Here is a 27270-nt window from a genome sequence, read left to right on the forward strand (position 1 = left end):
GCATAAATTTCGTTTGGAGCTCGAGGAAAACGTTTATGAATGCGCTCGTGGAGCTCTCGGATCATATTTGCCTTATTCAAAGCAGCTATATTGTTCATTAATTTCCAAGTTCTCCAGAGGGAAGCGGCTATGTGAAAATAGGAAGCACATTACAAGGTTCGTCGTGTAAGAAAGCTGATTCGCGTCGTGCATCGCGTCGTCCTATCTTGCACTAGCGATCGGATATGCTTTATCGGCCCATAAGTTGACAACTTGTAGCAACATAGCATAGCAACATAGCTTAAGCTGAGAACTGTAGACGATTAGTTCCTCCCCATACCTCGCGCCTTCCTACGACACAGATTGACACAGCGCAACGGAACGAGGACGAGAAGAAACACGAAACACAGGACGGGCGCTGACTCTCGAATTGCAGGTGGTGACAGCTACCAGGTTGACCAGGGCTATGTTAGAATCGTGCATAGGTCATTGACAGAAAAAAAAAGAGCCCAATGTAGGAGAAATACGTTCTAAGATGATTCTGGTGAGGGCTAGTTGGTGCATACTTTCAGCGCCCACCCTGTGTTTCGAGTTTCTTCTTCTCGTTCCGTTGCGCTGTGACAATCTGTGTCGTAGAAAGTATGCACCAACTAGCCCACACCAGAATCATCGCGCCTTCACCTGCCGTAGCACTGCGCTGTTACTTGCCGCCAACTAGGAGCGGAGAAGCACCCGATGCAGCGCTCCGCCTACTAATTCCGTCTGGCGAACAGGCTGAAAAAGTACAGAACTACTCTCCGAGCATCAACAAAAATTTTTCTAACCACAAGGGACGCGCACGCTTTGAAATATTCGCATACACCTGTTGGTTTCGAAGGCAGCGTAGCTTGGCGCAGTGTAGGCGCGCTGCGTCTTGCCTACACCCCGCGTCGCTGCCGACCGCAGCGCCACCTTTGTTTACAAACGTGCCGAGGCACATTCGCTGTCAGCTGCAGAACAGGCGGCTGCCATGTTGACTCTGCGCCCTACGGATCGGTCTCAAAAAACTGTCTCAATTTTGAGATCGTGACGTCAAAATGACGACACCGAGTAATGCCGACCGCCGAATCGGCCAATGCGGAGCAAGGTTGCGGTAAGCTCCGCCCCGAAACCACTATTCGCACGACAAGGTACCGTAGACTAATGTTTTGCAGTAAAGACGCAGTGAATAAAAACGAGTAATGTTTTGTTTTGCTAAGAAACTGTATTTAAAACCCAACAGCACCAAGCAAAAGAAGCAGTGTTTTCATTTTTGCAATAAAGTTTGCTGTTCAGTCACTTTTCTTGCCGCCAAGGTGTGCTGTCAGCGGTACAGCGTGGACATGTTAGTCTGAAAGTGAACAAAAACGCAATGAAGAAAACAAGTAATGTTTTATTTTTGTAGAAAACTGTGTTGCAATCTCAACAACACAAGGGAAAATTAGAGGCATTCTCAGTTTTGCAATTAAATTTGCTGCAGGTTAACTTCTTTTGCCATGAGGGCGTGCTGGCAGTGGTGTCGCGTGAACATGGCGGCCTGCAAGAAAACAGCTGATTCCACGGCTAGTTCCCGATTTTTTGCGTGTCGTCTAAAATCAAGGCACTTTGCGGACGTCTGAAGTGCGCAGAAAAATGTGATTGAAGGCAGTGAATGCTACGGGCCTGCGGAGATCAACTTACAAGGAGCGCTGGGCTTGAAAATCGACGAAGACAACATATTGTGGTAAGTGTGTATTTGCTTATTATCGATGACAACAATAGCCCAAAGATGCTCTTCGGTTGACGTGTGGGATGTGTAGTTCCGTATTTTGTTTGCTAAATACAAGACGACGGGGAAGTGTGACATATGGGGCGAAATAAAGTTGTATGGCTGCGTGATTGTCAGTTCATCGTGTGTAGGCGTGTAAGGAAGGAACGATCAAGGACGAGAAAAACGATTAGGCGCACTCTACCAACCGTCTTGCTCGTCCTTGCTGCTTCATAACCTTGTATAAGTTGTTCCAATAGAGCGCACGTCTATGCTTTGCTGTGTAAACCCAAGTTATATATAGCGCACGTCCGCGTGAAGCCAAGCTGTACATTCCCCATTATTCCCTATTTCATTCCCTGACCGATACCTAGTAATGCTGGCGGAATTGGCATGACATACCGTTATCATTTGAAACGGCTATCCACCATCATGACGACAGCACGCGTATCCAAAGAGCAACTCCTCATGTTGGTGGAGTTTATGGAGCAGCACCCGGCGCTCGCCCACGCTGCCTCACCCCTTTCCGGGGGCTACACGGCGGCTCGCAGGCGCGAGCTGTGGCAGCAGCTTGCGGCCCTGCTGAACGCCGCGGGCCCCGCTGCCAAAAATGTGCTTCAATGGCGCCACACTTGGCAAGTGTGGTGCACCCGCTGCAAGAAGCAGGAGGCGCAGTTTTTGGCAGCGGGAAGGTGAGCGTGTCAACAACGGTCTGTCGAATGGTCCTTGAATATGTCTCTCCACATCCTGTCGCAGGGGCACTGGAGGCGGCAGGCTGCCGGGGCTGGCAGGCCGGGTGTGCAAGCTGCGGTCGACGGGCCTCGTTCAAGGCGTCGTCGCTCCGTTGTACTCTTCGTCCAGCCAGTTGTGTTGTAAGCCGCGGTGACGTTACTAATAATGAGGGGGTAATGATAGGGGAGGCTAATGAAGAATAATGAATGTCAACCTCGGGGCCATGTACTGTGAGACATGCACACACAGAATGAACTTCGAGACACTCGTGCATGAACGTGGGGCGCTGTGCCTCTTGCAGAACCAGCCCCGTGTGTCCGTGGGGGAGATGCCAGGGACGAGCGGCCTGCAGCAGGCAGAGGCGCGCTCTCCATCTGGTAAGTGAAATTTTCGTCATTTGATATGTACACCTAACAACTTGTGCACATTGTTGACTTCGTTGTGGTTTTTCTTTTAGTTAGGGAGGGATGCGAATGCTGAGCTAAGAAATGCAACCTCGAGTTATGTACCTTGTACTACGTTGCCCTCTTGGTACTGCTATGTTTCTTCTTGTGTCTCAGTACCTAGTAACCGTGTGTTTTGCACCAATACACGCTCTGCTGAAACTGTCCACTAAGCAGTGCTGTCCTGTGGAATGAATTCACATAGATGGCACCCCCCCTGGAAGAAGAGGAGCTGGAGGAGGAGGAGAGCGCACCTTGTGACACAGCCTGTGAGTTGGTGTTCCAATATCATGCTGCACATTATCCATTTCGCAAGCTACCTAACATTAATACCATTCGCAGGAGCAGACTATCAGTATCACTTTAGAATACCCACACAAGTTTGGTTTGGTTTATGGGGCTTTAACGTCCCAAAGCGACTCCAGCTATGACAGACGCTGTAGTGAAGGGCTCCAGGAATTTGGACCGCCTGGGGTTCTTTAATGTGCACTGACATCGCACAGTACAGGGGCCTCTAGAATTTCGCCTCCATCGAAATTCGACCGCCGCGTGTTTCGGGCCAGCAGCCGAGCGCCATAACCACTCAGCCACCGTGGCGGCCACCCACAGAAGTGTCTCATATGCACCACTGGTACCTTGTGTAAGCTTTTTTCCTCTTACAGCGGAAACTGTGGTGTCTGCGATGGTTACACAAATGCGCACATTGAAACAATGCTGTTTTTGTCATACGGCTGATTATGAATGCTTTTATGTACTGCTCCCCAGTATGCATGTCAACAGCCCTCTGAGATATTGCACCAAACAGTCAGGTTATTGTACATCGTGCGCCACTATATGACAAGTGTACATTCAGTCACTTTCTCCTTTTGACAGCTACACAGGAGCAGCGAGATGTGGTGGCGGGGCGTCTGTGCCAGCAGCAGCGGAGCACGCGGGCGGAGGAGGTCCACCAGCTGCTGACAGAGACGCGGCGGACCAACGACCTCCACGAAGCCCGTAGTGCTGAGGACGCCACATTTCATGTGCGCCTCCTAGAGGTATGTGCACACAACACCCACCACATTTAGTGAAGGAGAAGCATCTGCATGCAACATGTATCTACATTCACAGTTCGAAACCAATGCCTGACCTTTAGAGACATTTCAGTAGTTCATATTTATGTGAAACGAGCCCTACATGTCTGTGAAGTGTGCAAATGAAGCTCCTTTTATGTGCAGGAACAGAGGCAAACAACAAGAGCAGTGCGCAGCCTGACGGCGGCAGTGACACAATTGACTGCCGCCGTCACAGAAACCGGGGCCCACATGGTGCGCACTGCAGATGTGGCAAGGGCCGACACGGGGCGCGTCACCGAGCAAGTGGTACTTGCGGTGGCCCTGATTGTACGTGTTTTGAACAATCAGGTACAGCCACCGCAGTAACATGTTCGGTGGGGCTTTTTTTCTTCCTTTTTTACCTGTTTTTTCTGTTTTTTTTGCGTTCTGCAAGGTGCAGAACATTTTTTTATTTCCCTGCCGGGTGCAGGCGTTATGTATACAATCATTTTCTTTCTGCAAGGTGCACAACATTTTTTTATTTCCCTGCTGGGTGCAGGCGTTATGTATACAATCATTTTCTTTCTGCAAGGTGCACAATATTTTTTTATTTCCCTGCCGGGTGCAGGCGTTATGTATACAATCATTTTGTTTCTGCAAGGTGCACAACATGTTTTATTTCCCTGCCGGGTGCAGGCGTTATGTATACAATCGTTTTCTTTCTGCAAGGTGCACAATATTTTTTTATTTCCCTGCCGGGTGCAGGCGTTATGTATACAATCATTTTGTTTCTGCAAGGTGCACAACGTTTTTTTATTTCCCTACCGGGTGCAGGCGTTATGTATACAATCATTTTCTTTCTGCAAGGTGCACAATATTTTTTTATTTCCCTGCCGGGTGCAGGAGTTATGTATACAATCATTTTCTTTTTGCAAGGGGCACAACATTTTTTTATTTCCCTGCCGGGTGCAGGCGTTATGTATACATTCATTTTCTTTCTGCAAGGTGCACAATATTTTTTTATTTCCCTGCCGGGTGCAGGCGTTATGTATATATTTATTTTCCTTCTGCAAGGTGCAGGACATTTTTTTATTTCCCTGCCAGGTGCATGGGGCTTGTGTATGAATGTTTTTTTTTCCTTTTGTACTTTTTAACTTGTGTGCAGTGTACAGGCTGTGCAGTATTCGTTGTCCACTTTGGTTTCGTGTTTCAATGTGGAAGCATTGCTAGTCCCATTACGAGAAAACCTAATGGCATGTATGAGCACTCGCAGATGGTACAGAAAATCCCAGTCATGTCAGGATAAATTTGCCGTCATCACGTGATCGCATGGCGCACACGGCAAGCCGAGGGCCGCCTTTCCCGACGGTCATATACATGACATTCGCATTATACACCCCCCCCTGACTGAGTTCAATATGGCGCAACTTTTTCGTGCTACATTTGTGTCAAAATTGCAACTAACCATTTCTCGTGCAGTGTTCCAGGTGGTGTCATACGCACGTGCTTTCACATTCCTGCACATAACCAGTCTGAAGTGTGTGTGCAAATTTTTTGCGATGGTACCTTGCAACATTGTGCAAGACACACACAAGGTGTGTGATATGTACTGTTTACTTTGATTTCGTTTTTAGATGTTACCTTTTTACGTTCTGCAAGACACACAAGGTATGCTATATCTAGTCAGTGTTTGGTTTTTCATATGTTCATTAATCTTCCTCCTTTGCACATTCACGGTTGTGTACTTTAACGACACGTTGTGACACACGTGCTTATAGGAACAATGTTGTAGAGGGCTCCGGGTTAATTTACACCTCGGGGTTCTTGAACGTGTCTACACATTGCGTAGCGCACGCACACTGTTTGTCCGTCGCAATGTGACCGCCATGGCTGACAGTTAACCTGCTCCACATCGGTTGCAGAATACTTCAAACAAACAGTGGGGTGCCACGACGGGGCTTACCATGACTTGTTCCAAAATATTGGAAGGTATATATAGGAACTGTAGAGCTACCATAGTCCTCTATAAAGTCAGCATTAAAATTCCAATAAGGAAGGACGTCAGGCAAGGAGACACGATCTCGCCAATGCTATCCACCGCCTGTTTATAGGAGGTATTCCGAGGCATGAAATGTGAGCATTTGGGAATAAGAGTAAATGGAGAGTACCTAAATAATCTGCGATTCGCTGATGACATTGCCTTGCCATGTCACTCAGGTGATGAACGAGTTAGGCAGAGCAGAACGGTGGGTCTAAAAATTAACATCCAGCAAGCCAAGGTAATGTTCTACAGTCTAGCAAGGGAACAGCAGTTCACAATTTGCAATGACAGCTGATCGTGAGATGGAAAAAAACTAGATGGATAAGAATGGGGTGGAGCAAATATGGCCGGTCCTCTCAGATCATGAATGGCAGTTTACCAATATCCCTTGGGCAGGGCATGTAATTGGAAGGCAAGGTAACCGCTGCTCCTTCAGGGTAACGGAGTGTATTCCAAGAGAAGGAAAGCACAGCAAGGGGGTGGAACTAAGTTAGGTGGGCGGATGAGAGAAGTTAGCGGGCACAGTGGACGCAGCTGGCAAAGGACAGGGTTAATTAGGGAGACATGGAAGACGCCTTTGCCCTGTAATGGGCATAGTGAGGCTGATGATGATGAATGAGAATTTTGTCATGTTACAGTCTTTATGACAGCACAATTTGCCATATTCATGATGCATTCCGTTTTGCGTCAATCTTCTCGGAACTGCTATGGTTTCCCATTGAGCAGAAATTCATCACACGTTGTCGTTTTGATATTCATGCATTTTGTGGGTGATACACATTTTCTAGTCAGGCGAAATGTATTACACACGTACAGCGCATTGCTTCAGATGTGTACCATGGTTTAATATGGGCTGAAGTGCGTTTTATGTTTACATAACTCACGTAGAAGCTGTGGTAACACGTAGGCCGCTAGTCTTGTCATGTTTATCATGTTTGTATGTTGCAATTTGTGTACCACACGTGAAGATGTTACTTGTTCATGGTATTGCAAGCAGTGCATTTTGCACCTATCTGTTCAAATAAAAACACTTGTGATAAATGCTTGTAAAAAAAAATAAATGTGCATGCTGGAAGGAACCCTGAAATGACTTCGATGGACATATTGTAGTGCAAGAGACGTCAAGTGCTCTTTGTTGGTATTTCAGTTAAATTTGAAAGGTGTGCTTACACCCTGTAATTTAGGAATAAATAAAAAAGTCCTCCTCGCAGTAGGCCATAACCAAAGGGGACAACACACCTCACTGCGCGTCCCCTAACTCGATGACGCTAGTAGCCAGACTGGGTAAGCTTGAAGGATGGCCCTTCTGCCCACTGATGTCATCACGGTAGGGGATGCGCTATGAGGTGTGTTGTCCTCTTTGGTTGTCTTTTTTATTTATTTCTAAATTACAGGGTGCAAGCACACCTTTTAAATTTAACTGATATACCAACAATGGGCACTTGATGTCTCTTGTACTACAATATGTCCATCGAAATCATTTCAGCCCTTGAATGCATATCGAGCAAAAAAATTGCTTCAGTGGGACTTCCTCATTTCAATAAGCATCACAAACATTCGGTGCTTTGTTTCACAGTACACTTTTTATTCACCCACTTAAACGCACGCACACACACACACGGCATAGGAGGATGCACGAAGATGGTTTTGGCTTGCCAGACGAGCTGTTTCGTCGCCAATTTCGACTCAGGAAGGAGACTGCACAGTGGCTGTGCAACCAACTCGCCAATGAACAGGGAGGTGTGCAGGCGAGTGCGCTGTCAGTGCAGCAACAGGTGTTGTGCACGCTGCGCTTCTTCGGCACCGGCAGCTTGTAGGCACACACACGAAACAAATAAATAAAAGTCGGCACTTTGCGGGCTGCGGCTAGGGGCACAATGCAGAGTTGCTCACACACAAGCGGACACTGACACGAGGGGATGACGCTGCCAACAGTAACCGTGGCTGCTGTGTTGCACAAATGAACACCTTGGCCAGCTACCCTGCGAGGTGGTGTCGATGGGCTCAGTGCTGGCGACGCTGGAGTTGCCGCCGCAACTGATGACGCACCGTGCGCAGGTATGCCAGCCTCTGGAGACGGGTTCTCCGAAAAAGCTCGACTATACCGTCGCGCACGGCTCTCCCCCGCAGGTAGGTAAGGCGGCTTGCAGCGCCTTGCGTGTGGACTGCAGCCGGAGGTGGCTCGTCGTCGTCTGGGTCAGCGGTATCCACGTCTTCTTCTTCTGGCAAGGGGTCATTCAAACACAGGTTGTGCAGCGCAGCACATGCTCCGATTATGAAGGCCGCTCGCTCCGGCTCGTATTGGAGCGTCCGGTACCTTTGCAGGCACCGGAAGCGGCTCTTCAACATGCCGATGGCGCGCTCCACAACGCATCGCATGGAGCTATGCGCTGAGTTGAATAACCCCTCTGGAGATGCCAGACTGGGATGCCCTGGCACAGGTGCCAAAGCCAGGGCTCCAAAGGGTAGCCACTGTCCCCTGCATAACAGAAATGGTGTGCAGTTAAGCGTAGCCTCTGTCCTCAATCTCATCACTCTTGATACAATGGCAGCAGATTCATAGCAATGTCCAAAAAAAAAAAAACCGCGAAGACGACCGGTCAACAAGAGGCACAAATACGCACACACAAAGCGCAGAACTTGCGACTGACTATTTTGTGGAAACAGGGACACTTATAAAGGATGAGGAAACAAGGTACACACGCAAACACACCGTGTGCAGTGCGAATACATTATCGACAGGGCCATGTGTGATCAGTAGGAATGGAAAGCCCCAATGTACCCATGTAAGATTTCGATGTTTCTTTGCTAGACATAATTCAGACGAACCGACACAGTTGTCACCCCTTTTGGAGGTGAAGTAAGCCTCGATAACCTCTTTCGGTTTTCATTTTTGCCTCACCACGGAATTTGTAACCGCGGTGGGGGTTTCTTATTGCTTACCCAGAAGAAACTCGCCACCTTGCAACAGCAGTCCTTGCCCTATATCCTGCCGCAGCCACGAATAGCGCCACGAAAACGCGTCGTGGTCCGATCCCGGGCAGCGGGGGTCAACAGCTATAATTCTCATGTTGGAGTCGCACACCTGTGAGAGAAAGCACACCACAAGCTTAGTGGTGAACTTCCGCCGTCAAGGCCCGAGCTTAAGGCCGAGCATGCAGTCAAAAACGGATAGCGAAGCCTACTCACTATCATTGTGTTGAGTGCGTAGAAGCCCTTACGACTCCAATAGGCGGCCTTGTATGCAGCATCGCCCCGTGGCGCCTTGATGGCGATGAGTGTGCCATCCACACACCCAATGACGCCGGGGATGCTGCCGTGGCGAAGGAAGCCCTCCTTCGCCGCCGCCTTCTCTTCCGGGGTCGCCGGGAACCGCACCCAACCGTCCCGCGGCCCCACTCTGACAATAGCTGCTGACACCCGCCGCACACACTTGCTGACAGTGGGCTGGGCTATGGCAACGTTGCCCACGGCGCCTTGAAATCCGCCGGTGCCGAAGAAGCGCAGCGCGCACAACACCTGTCGCTGCACTGACAGCGCACTCGCCCGCGCACCTCCCAGCTCATCAGCGAGTTGGTCGCACAGCCGCTGTGCAGTCTCCTTCCCGAGTCGAAATTGGCGACGAAACAGCTCGTCTGGCAAGTCAAAACCGTCTTCGTGCACTCTCCTACGCTGTTGCTCGCGCGACCAGCCGCGTATGGCAAAATAAACAGCCGCCATTTTCTGTCTCAAACGTGTTGATCCTACCTTTTCCAGTCTCAAAAAATCGTCTCAATCTGCCCGCATAATTAGATGGCCAACGTCACCAATTCTGCGCCATGTACGACGTCAGTCAGTGACGAAAAAAATAAACATGGCCGCCGCCCACGGCCGACCAATAGGAGAGAGGCAAATGAGACACTTTTTGAGACAGTTTCGATTGAGACCGATCCGTAATCGCGCCCCAGAAGGCCTAGCGTGAGCCGCGCTCGTCTCGCTGTTCCGTGCTTCGCTGGGACTCCGCGCGAGCGGAACGGGAGGGCCGGTCCGCTCGCGCGCTCCTGTCTGACCGTTCGGCGCATGCGCAGTAGCGCTCCCGCTAGCCGGCTTACCGTAGAGGAGGCGCAAATACGCTCTGCTAAAACTGTCTAGTGACGCATCTTCAAAGTATGCGCGCATGTACACAGTCGGTGTGATCTGCAAGTAGTAGACAGGTAGTCGTTAGCCGTGCGTTCGCCTGCCGCTGCCAAGTGGTCGCCGTAGGGGATGTGAACGGCCTTTTGAAGCGTTGTCCCTGGTGGCGAGTGCTTTTTCTTGAGGTGACTTCACGATGCAGTGACGGTACGCCGTCGCTGAGCCGCGTCAGTGACGCAGCTCGAAAGTATGCGCGTATGTACACAGTCGGTGTGATCTGCAAGTAGTAGACAGGTAGTCGTTAGCCGTGCGTTCGCCTCCCGCTGCCAAGTGGTCGCCGTAGGGGAGATGAACGGCCTTTAGAAGCGTTGTCCCTGGTGGAAAGGCTAATATAAGAGGGCAGAATGTTGAGCGTTCGCTGGCATGCTGCACCTGAATTTTCCACAATGAATGTGCAGGGACAATGTTCAAGTTTTCGTATGATCCATGGCAGTGAGGTCTTGCTGAGACAATAGAGGTATAGGACGGGGCATTGGTGTGCAACATGTTATTGCATTTTGCCGAGCAGGCAGAGGAATCGTGTTGGTACTGCTGAGTTTGGCAAGGGAAATTGTTGAAGGGCTTTACATACTTCTAATAACTTCTAACCATGCACTTCTTTTCAGCGCACAAAAGCACTTAGGTTTTTTTTGTTAAATCTTGGCCCATATTAGCATAGGCACACCGTATATACGCCCCTCCAGTAGTAAAGGTTTTGGGTTTGTGGGGTTTTTACGTCTCAAAGCGGCTCAGGCTATGAAGGACGCCGTATTGAAGGGCTCCGGAAATTTCGACCACCTGGGGTTCTTTAACGTGCGCTGACATCGCACTGTACACAGGCCTCTAGAATTTCGCGTCCATCGAAATTCGACCACCGCGGCCGGGATCGAACCTACGTCTTTCGGGTCAGCAGCCGAGCGCCATAACCACTCAGCAACCGCGGCGGCTGTCAGTAGGAAAGGGAACAACCGGTTTGTACAAAAGACCAAACAATAAAGTTGAAAATGATTAGGATATTTAATACCTAGAGGAAAAGAAATTTGAAAAAAGAGTTACACTTGTCACACATATTATTGCGATAGCATATGAGCTTGTCGGGCCATTTGGCATTGTCACTGTCTCATGTCATCGTGAACAAAACTTTGTAGCGTTGTGTTACCGTAAACCAAGCTAGGGGTCAGTTATGGGGCAATCGCCGATTGCTCAAGCATTCCCATAATGGAGCTGCCTTTATATTCTTAGAGATGTAGAGCATTCCCAGTAACGATGTTGCATATTTTATTACTGTAAATTAACCTTTACGCACACACCATCTCCTTGGTGATGTGTCTATGATGTTTACACATCTTTGTCTATCAGTGATGATGTAGTCATTTAGCAGTCATAGTGGCCACTGCACCTTACAATATTTATTAGGCATTTTTGTACAGCTTTCTCCTTGCAATAGGCACAGCTTGTAGCACCGAGCGAAACTCTGAAATACCATCAAGATGAAATCTTAGCTTTGGTATTTACACAACTTGTATGTGCCAAAATATTTTCTAGCCCTGAAAATGTACACTGTACACTTATTGTACAGGTGGCCTCTGTATGAAAAAAAATCAGGCACTTTTGAGCTCAAATTTCTTTCTTGATTGCACTTGAAAAAGCCATATGGTAATTGTACATCAAGGTAAAGTATGCTTGTATGTACACTGCCTCTTTTGCAATAGAAACACTCGTTGAAATTCTGTGCCTAAATAAGTAAACGCGCTTGCTGAATGTATGATGCCTAAAAAGAAGCTTTGGTGTGCTTTTTGATTCCAACAAGCAGCACAAACATTTAGTGCCTTACTACAGCACTACACTTTTGGTTTATGCATCTTCGTAACATGGTTAATGAGCACAGGCATTGTGCCAAGCCGGAAGGTGATAGCAGGGAACGGGCAGGTGGCTCGACGTAATCGTTGGCAAAAGAGAGCACAGTGATTTTTTTCACACGTCGGGCGAGCTGTTTCAACACCTGTTCCTCCTTCAGAGAGAGACTGTGGAGCACGCTGCTGAGGGACTGGAAGGTGTACTGGCAAACACACTGTCAATTAAGTGGCAGCCGGTGGGGGCACTTTTTTGTCACTGCAGGATTCTGGCCGCACACAAGCTGGCCAAGGGCGCAACCACATCACACAGATGCGCACACGCTTGCAGATGTGTATTGTGCACAGCCCATCAAATCGAATGCAGACCTCAGCCTTCTTCTCAAGACTGAGAAAATGGATGAGGTGCGTCATAAAATGCGCGAAAGCACGGGGTAAAAAATTTTTAGAATTATTAGTTCTGCGATATTTGATATCATATTTTGTTTAAGGGGGCCGCGTCTTTCAGAAAATTAAAAACAGATGAAGTTCTCACAAGTGGATTATCTCCTAAAAGTAAATTGTGGTGGAAGGGAATGCGTTCATCGTAAAAAACAGTAAAATATTTTTGTCTTAGCCGTTGAAGTTGTGAGCACGAGAATAAAATGTGATTAACTGTCAGCTCATCTCCACATTTCTCACATAAGGGTTTGTCTTGTTTTGTCAGTAGAAAGTTGTGTGTTAGGTGTGTGTGCCCGATGCGCAGGCGGCATAAAATTATTTCTATAAAACGTTCCTGATGCCTGCATGATCTCCATTCTCCCAGAATAGATTTTACTAAATATAGTTTGTTATTTTCTTCACTATTCCATGTACATTGCCATTTTTCTGTAAGTTTATTTTTTACTAACTTCACGGAATCTGCATAGGGTATATTTACAGTCTGGAATTCTTTATGGCGAGCTTGAGCAGCGCACGTGTCAGCTCTCTCGTTGCCACGAATTCCGAGATGGCTTGGTATCCAACAGAGCTTAATTTCATGTCCTTGTGTTTTAGCTGTTATGTCATGTATTATATTTCCTATTAAAGGTTCCCTTACGTTTCTGGCTTTCAGTGCTGTGATTGCAGTCAATGAGTCCGTGTATAGATAATGCTGTTTTGAATGTTCTTTTCGACTATTTTTGATACAGCCACCGAAATGGCATAACATTCAGCTGAGAAAATTGACGCGCACTGAGGTAACCGCACTACCTTTTCCCATTTGTCTTGCACCACAGCACTTCCGACGTAAAGTGATGTTTTAGAACCGTCTGTATAAAATGCTGTGTATTCTTTGTACTTTTCCTCTAGTGCCAAAAATTGTTGTGGTATGTGTTCACGTGGAGTTTGCTTTTTCTGAAATTGTGTCATTGTGTAGTCCCCTACAGCGGGAAAGGTGTACCAAGGTGGCAGTGGTTTGGGTCTCTGGGCGACATCAGGTAGTGTGTCTGAAATACCCAATTCCTGGCAAATTTCTTCAAAACGGAGGATAAGGGGTCTCGTCGCATTCGGTTTGTTACTGAAAAGCTGCTTAGACGGGCACTTCGTAACTATGCGTAGCAGAGATGTTTTGGTAGTGAACGGGTTTTCAGGACGTATCCACATGTGAGCATGGCTCTTCTATCTGCGAGGGCTGGTTCGTTACATTCGACATATAGGCTGTTTATTGGTGATGTCCTGTATGCCCCACTTGCAAGGCGCAAAACTGAATTATGTACTGGGTCTAATTGCTTAAGGTAGGATGGTCGAGCTGAGTTGTACACTATGCACCCATAATCTAGGCAAGAGCGAACTATGCTGCGGTAGATGTGCAAAGGGCAGGTTCTATCAGACCCTCAGCGTTTATGTGAAAGCACCTTTAAGATATTTAATGACCGGGAAGTTTTCTTCAGTTTCTTTATGTGGGGCAAGAAGGTCAGTTTTTTGTCAAACGTTATGCCCAGAAATTTGTGTTCACTTTTTATCGGTAATTCGGTTTCGTTCAGGTGTAGTCTAGGATCTGTCTGTAGGCCACGTTTGAGTGAGAAAAGAATGGCCACTGTTTTCTGTGGGGAGAACCGGAAACCATTTCGGTCAGCCCATGTTGAAAGCTTATTTATTGTTAACTGTACTTGTCTTTCGCGTGTTGATAAGTTTGAGGACGTGCAGGCTATCTGCAGATCATCGACATAGATCGAATACATAACAGACCTTGGAATTATTTTGCTAGAATTCATTTTAACAACAAAGAGGGTCGTGCTTAAGACACTTCCTTGAGGCACTCCATTTTCCTGAATGAAAATTCTCGAGAGGGTTGAACCGAGGCGTACATTGAATGAACGGTTTGACAGGAAATCTTTTAGGCAGTTCAACATCCTGCCACGAATGCCATGTTCAGCCAAGTCGTGAAGAATTCCGTACCTTCAGGTTGTGTCATATGCTTTCTCTAAATCGAAAAAAAAACAGCAAGACATTGTTGTTTGTGTATGAAGACCTCACGGACAGTATTTTCAAGGCGAACTAGGTGGTCTGTTGTGGAGCATGCCTTTTTGAAACCGCACTGATGGACATCGGGAAGGTCACGGGCTTCAAGCACGAAGGTTAATCTAATATTCACGATACTTTAAAATGATTTTGCAAGGCAGCTGGTGAGGGCTATGGGCCTATAACTACTGGGAGAGGTTGGTGGTTTTTCGGGTTTTAAAAATGGAACGATGATGGCCTTCCAGGTTTCGGGTAGTTTACCCGACACCCAAACCTTATTAAAAAAACTTAAATGTGCCTCTACGGCAGGTTCGGAGAGGTGGGACAGCATTTGATAGTGTATTCCATCCGGGCCCGGTGCTGTCTGTTTGCCAGCGGACCAAACTGTGCTGATTTCGTGAACTGTAAATAAATTATTATATGGTTCATTTGTATATCCATTTGTAGGGAGTCTTTGTTTCTCGGCTGTGTTTTTGTACCTTAGAAATGATTCTCTGTAGTGTGATGAGCTGGTAACTACCGAAAAATATTAACCTAAAATGTCTTCCTGTTCTTCGATGTGTGTATACCAGGAGCTGTTAGAAGGAAAAGTGTGAATGGGGAGTATTTACCATCTAGCTTTCGTACCTTCTCCCACATTTCTTTTGATGTGGTTGAGCTATTTATTGATGTCACGTAACTTTGCCAAGTTTTTTCAGCATTACGGCGAATATATCGGGCTTCTGCCCTTGCCTTTTTAAAGTTTATGAGATTTTTATGCGTGGGGTACCTCCGAAAGTTTCTCCATGCTTTGTTCTGTTTCTTTTTTGGTAGTCTACATTCTTTTGTATACTAGGCTTTGTGGTTTTGTTTCACCACTCCAGAAGATTGAGGTATAGCCAGGCGCGCAGCGGAGATAGTTTGTGATAATTTCATTAAGTTCATACTTGAATTATTTTGATCTATTTTTTCTAAGCTGGCATTTTCTTGAAACAGTGCCCAGTTGGCCAAATAGAGTTTCCAACGTCGTGGTTTTGTAGGAACGATTTGCGGAAATGATGTTAGGCTTATAAGAACGGGTAGATGATCGCTACCATACGGGTTGTCCAAGACATCCCATTTAAGAGCAGTAAAAACAGAAGGCGATGTAAGAGACAAATCTATGCAGCTCCATTTTTCCGGAGCTTGGAGAACAATATGTGTGTTTTCCCCTGTTGAGCAGGCTTATATTATTGCACAGAATAAAATCCTCTAAAATACGGCCTCTAGTGTCCGTTTGTTCGCTTCCCCACAATTTGGAGTGAGCATTAAAATCGCTGACTAACAGATATGGCTCTGGTAATTGTTTTAAAAGGTCTTCTAAGTCATGGAGTGTTACTGTCAGGTGTGGTTGGAGGTATACGGAACATACTGTAATTGTTTTAAAATGTACTACAGATACTGCAACGACTTCAAATGTAGTTTGAAGCTTGATTTCACGAGTGGCCATGTTACTTTGAACGACTATGGCGGTACCTCCAGAGAGCCTATTCGGTTGCTCTCGGTCGTGGCGAAAGACTTTATATTTACTTAAAATATTTTTGTGTTTTGATCCCAAGTTTGTCTCCTGGAGACACAAAACAACCGGAGAATATAAAGCAAGAATATTTGTTACGTCACTGTAGTTTTTTAGTAAGGTTCAGGGCCATATTCAGGAAAGCCCTGAAAGCAGCAGGAAGAAACCCCCTCTTCATAGTAGGAGATATAAACGCAATGCATGAGGAGTGGGGATACAATAGAAAAGATAGTAAGGGAAGACAGCTTTGGGAGGATATACAAGAAGTGAGTCTGACACTACACGCTGATCCTGGAACCCCGACGAGGAAAGGGAACAGTGTCACTGCAGACACCACACCTGACCTAACTTTGTCGAAGAACACCAAGGCGGTGTCCTGGGAAAATACGGGGCAAGACCTAGGTAGTGACCACTATATAATAGCTACAACAACGACCAAAGATATCAAGGAAAAACGGCTGAAGCAACCAAAAGTTGCAGAACAAATTCAGGAAGCGAAGGGAAGAGTCCGCCGCTACTACAATCACGGACCTAGAGGAGTGGACAAATACACTTAAAAGACATGCCACCGAAGCGACGGCAACTCTAGAAGGCCACGAAGCTCCGTTAGTGGCAGATAGTAAACTTCTGCAAAGGTGGGAGGCAAAAAAAGGCTTAGAGAACCGACTTAAAAAACAGAGATGGAATCAGACCGTGAAGAGACGAATAGCTAGGCTAAACCGAGAGATCGAAAAGTACGCAATACAGTTGTGCGAACAAAACTGGTGCAGTAAATGCGATGACATGGAGAAGGAAATGAGCCTAGCGAAAACCTGGAACATCCTGAGACACCTGCTAGACCCAACCCAGTCAAAGTCACAGACGAACATTAGATTGGCCAAAATACGGCCAAAACACGGGAGCGGGCTTGCTTTTCCTGGCCGCCGTGTGGGGGCGGTGGTGGCACTTGTTTGCCCTTGACGTCCTTCCCGCTAAGAGGTGTCTCGCTTTGAGCCGCTGACGTCGCCGCGATGTGGTGAATCATCGCCGCCGGCGCTGCCGGGGTGATGGGGCTGCCTGCCCGTCGCGTTGGATTTCCCGCCCTTTGGGGCGGCTCGCTTGTTGGGACGATACTTTGCAGTACAGCCCCGCGAATTCGTGGCGTGGCCGCCACCTTAAACCGCACACTTTGGTTTACACTCGTGAGGAGTCCGCACACCCTCCACTATGGGTGCCTGCTGTCTACAAAGGCCACACTTATCTTGGGTTGGGTTGGGGCAAGAGTCCGCCCGATGGCCGAATGTTCCACACACGCTGCAGGCCGGAATAGTGCGCAAATATGGCTGCACTGATACGATCTCGGAGTTGTAGTGCACGAACCTAGGCTTCACCGTACCGGCAAAGGTGAGTGGGGCCTTATTAGAGTTGCCGAACTTGCAGATGTCAAGTACAGTGCCGTTCCTCCACTGTACGCGATGTTGAAGTGACTCAGGCGTCTCTAGGGTGGCCACCGTAATGACCCCATAGCAGACATCCTCTCCATGTTGTTTGAGATGACCGCGGAGCAGCACATTACCTTTGGCCGGTTTGATTGAGAAGTCACCTAGCAGACGGTCTGCAACGTGGGCGTTCCGGGTGCTAGCGAGGATCAAATTTTGCTCCTTGGAGAAAAGGAGGCTCAACTCGGCCGCCATTGGCGCCGAGCTCGCCATATTGAGAGGCGTCCCGGATGGCGAATGATGTCCGGGGCTTGACGACGATAACAAAATCGTCCTGGTGGAACTTGGGCAGAGGCTTGGGCCTCCACTTGGTCACGGTGTTCCGGCCCTCAGGGCAGGAGCCCTGCGCTCCATGCGAGGCGGGAGCTTGGTGTGTAGCGGCAGCCTTGCCGGTGGTTGACGTGGCGTTAGCCGCTATCTTGGCCTTTCGTCGGGAGCGGCGCTCAACCAGACGAAGATTTTCATTGCGGATCGGGTCGGCGGGTGCCGAATTCTGTTCCACAGCGACTGGAACAGTCGACCAAGACATGGCGTCCAGGCCATAACCGCGTTGAAGCAGCCTTTCCGTCATCTTAACACGAGAAGTGGCTCCATGGCAGCCGAGCGCCGGTGCAGCCGTTAGGCTTAGCGTCGGCGCGAAGAAACGCGAGGGAAAATCCGCTCTAAAATTCGTGAAAGTGGGCGCACCTGCATGAAGTTGGTGTCCACGGATGCCGGTCAGCTTGCTGAATCCAAAGGGAGCAAAATTGATAAGGTCCGATGACTTGATCCGTGGCTCCTATCAAAAATGACGGAGCCGATGCGCCACACGTCTAGCAGACGCAGCGCACCAAATTACCCCCCCCCCCCCCCCCCCTATACCATAGCCCGCGCGTCCACTTTCGTGTACTTCGATGGAAACAGCCGCCATTTTCGCTGTCACACGGTTTGGGACCACTTTTTCCGCTGTCAATAATTTTTCTTAACTCGCATAAAAAGGTGAGCAATATCAACACTTCTCGCACGTTTACGAACGACGTCATCTGGTGACGCAAAAAAATCATTATGGCGAGCGGTCACGGCCGACCAATAGGAACGGGGAATTGAGAGCGTTTGTGAGACTGTTTTGGATTGAGAGCGATCCGTAATTCGGCCCCGGGCCTACTTTGCTTGCGCCGGTATGAAGCACCGTGTCGGCGTTTTCGTAGAAGAGAGTGAGAACTGGAGGTGCATGAAGGCGGCGTTGAATATCTTCGAACGCTTTGGCATGGGGGGAGTCCCAATTAAAAGGCATGTCAGGCGCGTAAAGGGCTCAGCGATTCCAGAGAAGTCGTTTAAGAAGCGCCAGTAGTAAGCACATAATCCAAGAAATCGTCGGACTGCTTTCCGGTCCTGGGGCGGAGGGAAGTTGCCAATAGCTATTGCTTTCTGTGGATCAGGTCGAACACCCGCATGGCTGACGACGTGCCTCGAGAACGCGAGACCGGCGTAAGCAAAGTGGCATTTGTTGTTTTAACGCGACAGCGTTGCAGGTCCCGTTACCCAGAAAACCCGGCATCGGCGTTGTGCGAGAAACATCACGAGCATGACTCTGACAAGTGGTGTCCATAGAGCAACCAGGAGGCTGGTATCTTACCTATAGGTCACGTGATTTTGCAGCGTCATCACAACCTGCCCACCGGATAGTGAGCGAACTGCCCACCGTAGCAGGTGGCAGTTAAATTAATGATTGGTGCTCAGGAAGAGCAAACTGTGTCCCACAAAGTCCGCCGATGGGAGCACCTTCCATCGCAGGACTGTGGCGCATCGCTTAACCGCTGCACCACTGCGCCAGGAGGGGTATGAGGGGGAGCTTAAGCGTCACCTCCAATATTTTTAACGTAAGCCCAGAAGAATTACTGGCTTGCAGGACTTTTCCGGGTCACCGAAGGTGCTCCGCGACCGCCGGGCGAAGACCACAGCGTCGTCAAGGTATTAGCCCCGAGAACGAACACTGGCGCCGCTGCGATCGCCGCAGTGTGACGTCACGGCAAGGACTCGGTCAGCCTGGCGGCCGGCGCGCTGGCTGTTTTCGTTCGTTTTCTCGCGCTAATTTGCAGTCATGGTGACTTACTGCTCAGTGCCGCAGTGCAAATCACGTAAAGACGCCGGTGTTAGCTTCCACTTCTACCCGAAGTCGTCAAAAATGAAGAAGGCTTGGATGAATAAATTAAAAATGGGGAAGCAACCGTCAGCGTCGGATGTTGTGTGCAGCAAGCATTTTAAAGAGGAAGACTTTGTGTACCCGGTTTACAAGACGCTAGGTGAGTCCACTGCCGACGCTTTTCCGTGCTGGTTGTCAGCGATTCTCTTTATAATTATCAGGTTGCAAGTACAGGAAGCTGGTGCCGGAAGCTATTCCATCCGTCAATCTTCCTGTGCGTCCAAGTGATGCAAGGCGATCGCACCTGGGATTGACGAGGCAGCGGCATAAGTCAGTCACATCTTCTTCAAGCTGTCCTTCGCTCTATTTTTGTCACTGAATGTTCAGGCCTTTATTTAAACCACGCGAAGTGACCAAAAACGGCTTCCACGGTAGCCAAACGACTAAGATGGATCAGCCGTGGCGATTCTTCTAGTCGCGTGTGAGAGTACTCACGGCAGAGCTGTTCTCATGCTCGATCATGCAGGAGGACTTGGTATAACATGCAAAGAGCCGTTACAGGTCTGTAAACTACGCCAGTTGTACAAGGCAATGCGTAGGTAGGATTTTTCTCGGGGGTACGGCGCGCGAGCTTTGGGACGGGCCCCGTGGGGCCCTCCCTTGGTTACGTGCCCGACTTGTACTGTACTGTGATTTAAGAGTACCCGAGATGTACAGCTGGTCAGTGCTATTTTCTTCTGAGAGTATGCCCGGACTGTGTTAATTAGACCTTCATCGATTCCCCGTAACACTTTGATTAAAATTCCAGGTGAGAGAGAATTTCCCGCAAGATCATTTCAGCTCTGCACACCCATGGACGCATTGGCAACACACGAAAACGGGACCGGCAGTGAAAGTTCGACCGCCGTTCCAATGGAATCTGCTGCACGATCAGACGAGGAGGTGGTACACATGGAGTGCGATGGTATATTTACAGTCTACCTGCCCATGTGAACATTCACGTTATTGTGGATGAGCTTTTGTAGGGCGTATGCAAAATACAGGACCCTCCTTTTGGTAAAAAAATGCATTGTGCTTAGCGCTATACATGAAACAGTACTGCACAAAAATTCCTAGGCCCAAAGCATAAGTGACCAGCTTTAGCTCCTCACCATTAATTTTGATCAAAGCGAAATGATGCTACCCCAAAGTTATCTTATGCCACTGACAGCTAGGACGAGTGACCACTTGGTATAAAATATAAAGCCACACGTATTAATTACCTCAGTAACTACACAAGAAATCTTCTGCCTAATCGCATCACCCCACTTAGCAGAAAATGACATAGTTTTCAATATGTGTGGAAATTTAGTAATATCCCTGTACATGCACAGAGTATATTAGATGACACGCATTAATTCTGCTGTTTATTTTCCTTTCAATGCTTTAGCTGTTCCAACACAGCGTCTAGACCACCACGCAGCAAGTTCAGAAGGTACTGACCAGTTTCGTTTTTCACATGCAGCTGTTTTTTTACATTGCTTGTATTTTTTCTTCCAGACAGAGTCTAGACCACCACGCAGCAAGTTCAGAAGGTACTGACCAGTTTCGTTTATCACACGCAGCTGTTTTTTTACATTGCTTGTATTTTTTCTTCCAGAAGTTACCTTGCAGGTGCAGAAGCTTTGCAAAGATGCTGGAGTACAAGTGAATACAACAAATGGCATTTTCAAACGTGAACAGCTCATAACTATTTCAAAAATTTCAGATGCAAGTGGCTTGCTTGTGCTCACAGGGATAGGATCCTTTGAGTTGTTTTATAAAATTACAGAATTGTTCACAGAAGCACGTGGCTTGCAGACAACCCGCAGCTTCTGTATAAGCAATGATGACGCTGTCTTCTTAAAATTCATGAAGTTGTATCAGGATCTAACTTTCTCACTGCTAGCCGTGCTGTTTCAAGTTCACCGCACAACTGCGTCTAACTTGTTCAGAGAGTCCATTGTGATCCTGGCCAGCATTTTAAAGCACGCAGTATTTTGGCCAGAAAAGGCCTGCGTGGTCACCTGCCTCACAACTTACTTCAAGGAGTACAAGGACACGAGAATGGTGCTCGACTGTACAGAAATAGAAATTGAGCGGCCAAAAGACCTCACCTCGCGGCTGCTAACATTCAGCCATTACAAACGTACCTACACTGCAAAGGTGCTGATGAGCGAGACTCCAGGCGGTCTAATTAGCTATATAGGCCCAGCATATGGTGGGAAAGCATCGGATACATATATCACAAAACACTGCAAAGTGCTCGACAAGTGTATGCCACATGTTGACAGCGTCATGGTCGATAAAGGATTTCTTATCAGTGAACTCTGTAGAGAAAAAAATGTCAAAATGATCACACCTCCCTTTCTTATGGAAAAACAGCTGACAACAGAGGAGGCAAAAAATAATCAGTCGATCGCAAGTGCTCGTGTGCATGTAGAAAGAGCCATCCAAAGAATGAAACTCTTTCGTATTTTGAGAAATAGGTTCAATCTCGACCTTCTGCCATACATAGACAACATTCTCATAGTAATTGCTGGCACAGTGAACCTATCGAAGCCTTTGTTTAAGGATACCAAGTTCCTCTTCCGCTCGTAGGTCACTGGGTTTGAGTGTATTGAGTAAACAGATCTGTGTGGTATGTTTCATGTGTGTTGTAAATTATGTATTACTGTCATATAATCTTCATTTGTAACATTCAGAACAGTATGCAATCAGTAAATACTTCATTCCCTGAGTTTATTGTTTCTTCAAAACACAGTTATATCACAGATCCACAGTAGAGAGGGGGCAGGAAGATGGTATTCTTGACAACACATAACAAAGTGAACAGGAATTGAAGGGGAGCTTCAGTACGCTAGCCAATGATTTCACAAGAGGGCTTCGTTTCCACAGGTTCTCTTGTCAAAACAATGGCGAGCCGACTGAGGCTTGCCCTCAACTCTTGCTCACTTTGCTTTGTGTTATATCACAGATGTATCACAAAGTGTGTATCACATTTGCGTGATAAAAAAGCGTTGAATATCAAAAAAACAGCTGGCAGGTATATTACAGGTACAAAAAGCTTGACTTTACATTTCTTAATCGCACATAACACTTTCTGCAAAAAATGTAACAAAAGATAATTATCCCCAGGGCATCTTTCAATAAATGCTGAGTAGGTCCTAATCTGTAGCTACAGACTTTGTTTCAGCTAGCAGAATGGGAAGCCTTATCACACACACAGAATATGTGGGAGCACATACTCTTTGAAAAAATAGGACCGCTCAACCACGTCCCTGAAATACTCCTCATCGAATGGCACTGGTATGCACATGTTCTTTTCATCATTTAAAAAGACAAATAGCTCCCCTTGCTTCAGTGCCCTCAACTCTTGCTCACTTTGTTGTGTTATATCACAGATGTATCACGAAGTGTGTATATGATAAAAAAGCGTTGAATAGCAAAAAACAGCTGGCAGGTATATTACAGGTACAAAACACTTGACTTCTGCATTTCTTAATCGCACATAACACTTTGTGCAAAAATGTAACAAAAGATAATTATTCCCAGGACATCTTTCAATAAATGCTTAGAGTAGGTCCTAATCTGTACCTACAGACTTTGATTCAGCTAGCAGAATGGGAAGCCTTATCACACATACAGAATATGTGGGAGCACATACTCTTTGAAAAAATAGGTGGACCGCTCAACCACGTCCCTGAAATACTCCTCATCGAATGGCACTGGTATGCACATGTTCTTTTCATCATTCAAAAAGACAAATAGCTCCCCTTGCTTCAGTCCTGCAAGCCCATTTGCACTTGTATCTGGCAAAAGTACGTGCTTGCACGCTTCAGCTTTTCAGTTGTTGCTTTGTCATTCTGCTCGGTGATCTCCATTAGAAATTTTTCCAAGGACTCTGGGCACTTAACTTCAAGCACACGCTTGGGGCAGCACTGGCACTGTACTAGTCCATTTGGACTTGTACCAATGTATGGCCGTCCATCCATAACAATAAGTCCACACTTTGTCACAATCAAGTCCTTGTGTTGCGATTGCTGCTGTTGGGCATAGCCCTTCTTTGCGCTTTCTTCCAACATGCTGCCACGACGCATTGCTGCTGTGCAGACATTCGTTTGCCGCATGACCTTTTTTAGTAAAGGTCTCACGTCATGTGGTCCCATCTTTGTCCGTAGTGTCTTCACCCTTGTGAAGACACTGTAGGCAATGGAGGCAGTAATCATGCCAACCCTGTGCTGCCACCAGAGGCCAGATTTTGCTTGGTGTCGTGTCGACTGTTCAATTGCAGCAATATCTTTGCAACTTCTTGCATCGTTTAAGTGTTCGAGCAGCTTTTGCAGGTCACAGGTGCCAAGCAACCTTCTCAGCTCGTGAAGTGTACCCATCAAGCTGATGTCTCTAGGTTCAGGCTCACATCGGTCGGGATTTTCACCACAGTCTGCTACAGCTGCACAGAAAGCAGACCATACAATATTACAGGTCTACATTGTCTCAGGTTTACTGACTCTAAAAGGCATGACAAGTGAAACGGCGCCAAAAAAACAATGTAATACATATGAGATGCATATGGAGATGCTGGAAAATTGCTGGTATTTTGTGCCTAGTACCCATACTATAATGCATGACCTTATAGTAAGGCAGACGAATATCGTTGGACGCTCATAAGTACATGAGATACAACTTTCCGAGTGCAGAGTGACAGATACCAAAGGCTAAATCACCTAGACAGCCTCACAGCTAAAGGCATTTAAGGGTGGCCTAGTATCCTCATAGGCCACCTACTGAAACTTCAGTGACCATAAATTGCAGCATGCTGGATAGCTTGGTTGTTCCCAAAATGTGTCGTCATATCTCAACCAGTACTGCAGTGTCACTACTGCATGCTCCTTGTTAAAAACACTACATGAGCAGCCACACTAAAATCGTCCAGCTGCAATGTAGGCAGTTGTACACAAGAGTGGCTTGCTATCATGCAAAGGTCCCAATTCCATTCATTAGGTGAAGTTCACATTTACTTTAATCATGTAGGAGATGTTCTACTGCTGACAGTGTTGCACATCAGCAAATATAACATACCATGCTGCGACCAGATCAAGCAGCAGCCTTCTTTTGCTCAGCTGTTGTACAAATAAATTTGGATGTAGCAAAGTAACATGGGATTAACTACTATGTAGATGAATGAATGCCAGCATAATGGTATTATGTACTGCAACCTTTGACTGCACGGATTCATTTCATATAAATAGGCTCAGCTGCTATGTATACTGCACTGATATGGCCAGCCAATGTCTAAAATAAGCTTGCATTGATACCTATTTCAGTGGTGCTCTCCAAATGCATTTTTGCTGCAGATTGATGGCCCAAATTCTTGAGGAGCCGTCCAAGGATATTACCTTCAGGTTGAGCAGTCTCTTTGATCTTTGCCTGAGAAACAAGAAGAAATTGATATAAAGGTCCAGGCTGAAAAAATGTGCACTTGATGAAAACACACAATTTGGCATTTAGCCAGCCACGTCTCACCATTTGTATTTCATCTCTTTGAGAGTTACCATGAAGTGATACATAAGAAAGCTACGTTTCAGTAAATAAAAGAGTACCAACTTATATTTAGAGTCAAACACCGTGAATCTGAAGCACTCTTATAAAACGGAGGTGTGACAACTGATATGCCCGAAAGTTATCACATGGTACTTGTGACGCTGGTTTTTACTGTTGGTAAAAAAGAAAATAACGTGTTCTTGTATCCATTGTGGAGAATGAACGTAGCAATTAGAGCGCTGTGAGAGCTTTTAGTGCAGAAGCAGTAAGGAAATCGCTGAATTTATATACCAAAAATTTCACTACGCTAACATAATGCACCAGTCAGCAGTGGCCTTCCTTTCAGGGCCACAGTCTGGCCTTTCAATCTCATTGTTTTTTTTACTGCAAGTAATGTTGTAAAAGCAGAATTATTCACACACCTTTTTGTGCATGGAAGGTCAACTATAGCCCTTGGTTCATACTTCTGCTTTATTCCGTCCTTCTGCGCTTTGCCCCACTTCTGTGGCTGATCAGTCAGTGACAGTCTGTCAAAAGTTCTTGCTCCATTAATATGTAGCAGAGAAGCCACAATGTGCTTGCATTTGTAGTTTCTGTAAAATAAAATCCAGAACAGCACTTGAAGACATTCGAGTTACCTCAGTCTTAACACCTATTATATCAATTAAAAAAGGTCCCTAAATACGAATTTGATACTATCGTTATTAATTAGAGTGTCAGAAACTTGAAGGGAAGAAACTCTTAAAGAATGTTTTGAGCTTTTTCCACAGCCAAGTTCTATGCATAAAAAAAAGTTACTCAGCGCAGGATGCTGTTATTTTTGGCTATTGTCTCCCAGATATTAAATTTACTGTACTCCGTACATCTACAATTTGAGCCGAGAGTCGAGCGGAAAGAGATCATACCCTGCCTTGCAGGAGCAGCTGGCTCGATCAACATCCGAGTTGCACACGGTGATCTTAACTTCGTGTGGGGCATTGTTGAGTGCGGTCGTTTGTAAAACAAACGCCAGGAAATTAAAGTGACCATTTTCAGCTGCTTGAGCACTCAACTACATGGCCTGCATAGTACACGTCCCCTGCTTCGATGAGGCAGCGACTGGTCTCGCACGCCTTGTCCACATAGCAGTTGATGCTGCTCAGTGGCAGGGCGACTGCAAAGAGAAACGTTCGAAAGTTAGTATATAATCCCCGAGACAGCGTTGCGGTTACGTCGCAGCACGCAGAGGCGAAACGAATGCCGGAGAGGCTGATCATTCTGCGGCAGCAACGATAAAAACACGATCATGCATGTACGTACGTTGCCGTTAGTAAATTAGGTGTAATTGTACTGCGCACATGCTTCTGACTACACTCAAAAATGCGCGTCAAGCAAGGCTAATGTTCCAGCTTTAATCGATAGCCTACTTTCAATAGAAATTCGCGATCCGCGCGCATCACGTGCCACCGCGCCAAACGCACCTCACAACAACATCGCTCACAACAACATTCACGACCCTACATCAACATCAAACAATCTTATATTGCGTCGTAAACCGACCAGCCGCACATCTGGCGTATGTCCCTAACTCGAATAAACAAAACGCACACAGAAGACAACCGGCATTGCTGAAGGCAGACAGTCATTTCCGAAGCAAAAAGGCATAGCAGGCGCCCGTCGCGGCGACCGCTCGAGCGCACGTGCGTTCGCCGCGATGTACTCCGTTTTTTAACCTTTGAACGCGGCAGTGATCGTGATTCAGCGTAGTTTTGCTTACCTGAGATTCTATCGCCACTGTCTGCGTTGTTCATTAGTCTTCAGTGACGGACAACAAAACGTTGAAGCGAACCTGAACGTACGTACTAGCAGCCGGGGCAGTCGACACAGGCGCACGGGAGTCCTTGCCGTGACGTCACGTCGGCTGGCCGTGAGGGGGCGCCACTCAAACTTCTCGGGGCTAATAGACAAGGCATGCCTACCGCTTCAGATCTGCAGGGACTGTGTACCAGTGCACGAGCAGCCTGCACATTGCTTACCAGTTGCATGGAACTAAGCGAGACTGCAATTTTAGACAACAGGGGCTCTGTAAACACAAAATGAGGCAGCTTGCATTGC

General features: G+C 47.1%; 2 protein-coding genes and 1 pseudogene across 2 annotated transcripts; 2 read left to right on the forward strand and 1 right to left on the reverse strand.

The window, feature by feature from the left end:
* The first annotated feature begins 2566 nt into the window (after positions 1 to 2566).
* Positions 2567 to 4340, forward strand: LOC144123756 (uncharacterized). The gene is made up of 5 exons (XM_077656517.1): positions 2567 to 2616; positions 2778 to 2853; positions 3125 to 3188; positions 3793 to 3956; positions 4137 to 4340. Exons 3-5 carry the CDS (start codon positions 3125 to 3127, stop codon positions 4338 to 4340), a joined length of 432 nt encoding a protein of 143 aa, XP_077512643.1. The 5' UTR covers positions 2567 to 2616; positions 2778 to 2853.
* Positions 4341 to 19196: 14856 nt separating this feature from the next.
* On the forward strand, positions 19197 to 22233 carry LOC144123757 (uncharacterized). The gene is made up of 2 exons (XM_077656519.1): positions 19197 to 19216; positions 21465 to 22233. The coding sequence occupies exons 1-2, from the start codon at positions 19197 to 19199 to the stop codon at positions 22231 to 22233; spliced, it is 789 nt and encodes a 262-aa protein (XP_077512645.1).
* A 1035-nt stretch (positions 22234 to 23268) lies between these two features.
* Positions 23269 to 26966, reverse strand: LOC144123758 (uncharacterized; annotated as a pseudogene).
* Positions 26967 to 27270: the final 304 nt, after the last annotated feature.

Source organism: Amblyomma americanum, chromosome 3 (assembly GCF_052857255.1).
Source record: "Amblyomma americanum isolate KBUSLIRL-KWMA chromosome 3, ASM5285725v1, whole genome shotgun sequence".
Taxonomy (NCBI): Eukaryota; Metazoa; Arthropoda; class Arachnida; order Ixodida; family Ixodidae; genus Amblyomma; species Amblyomma americanum.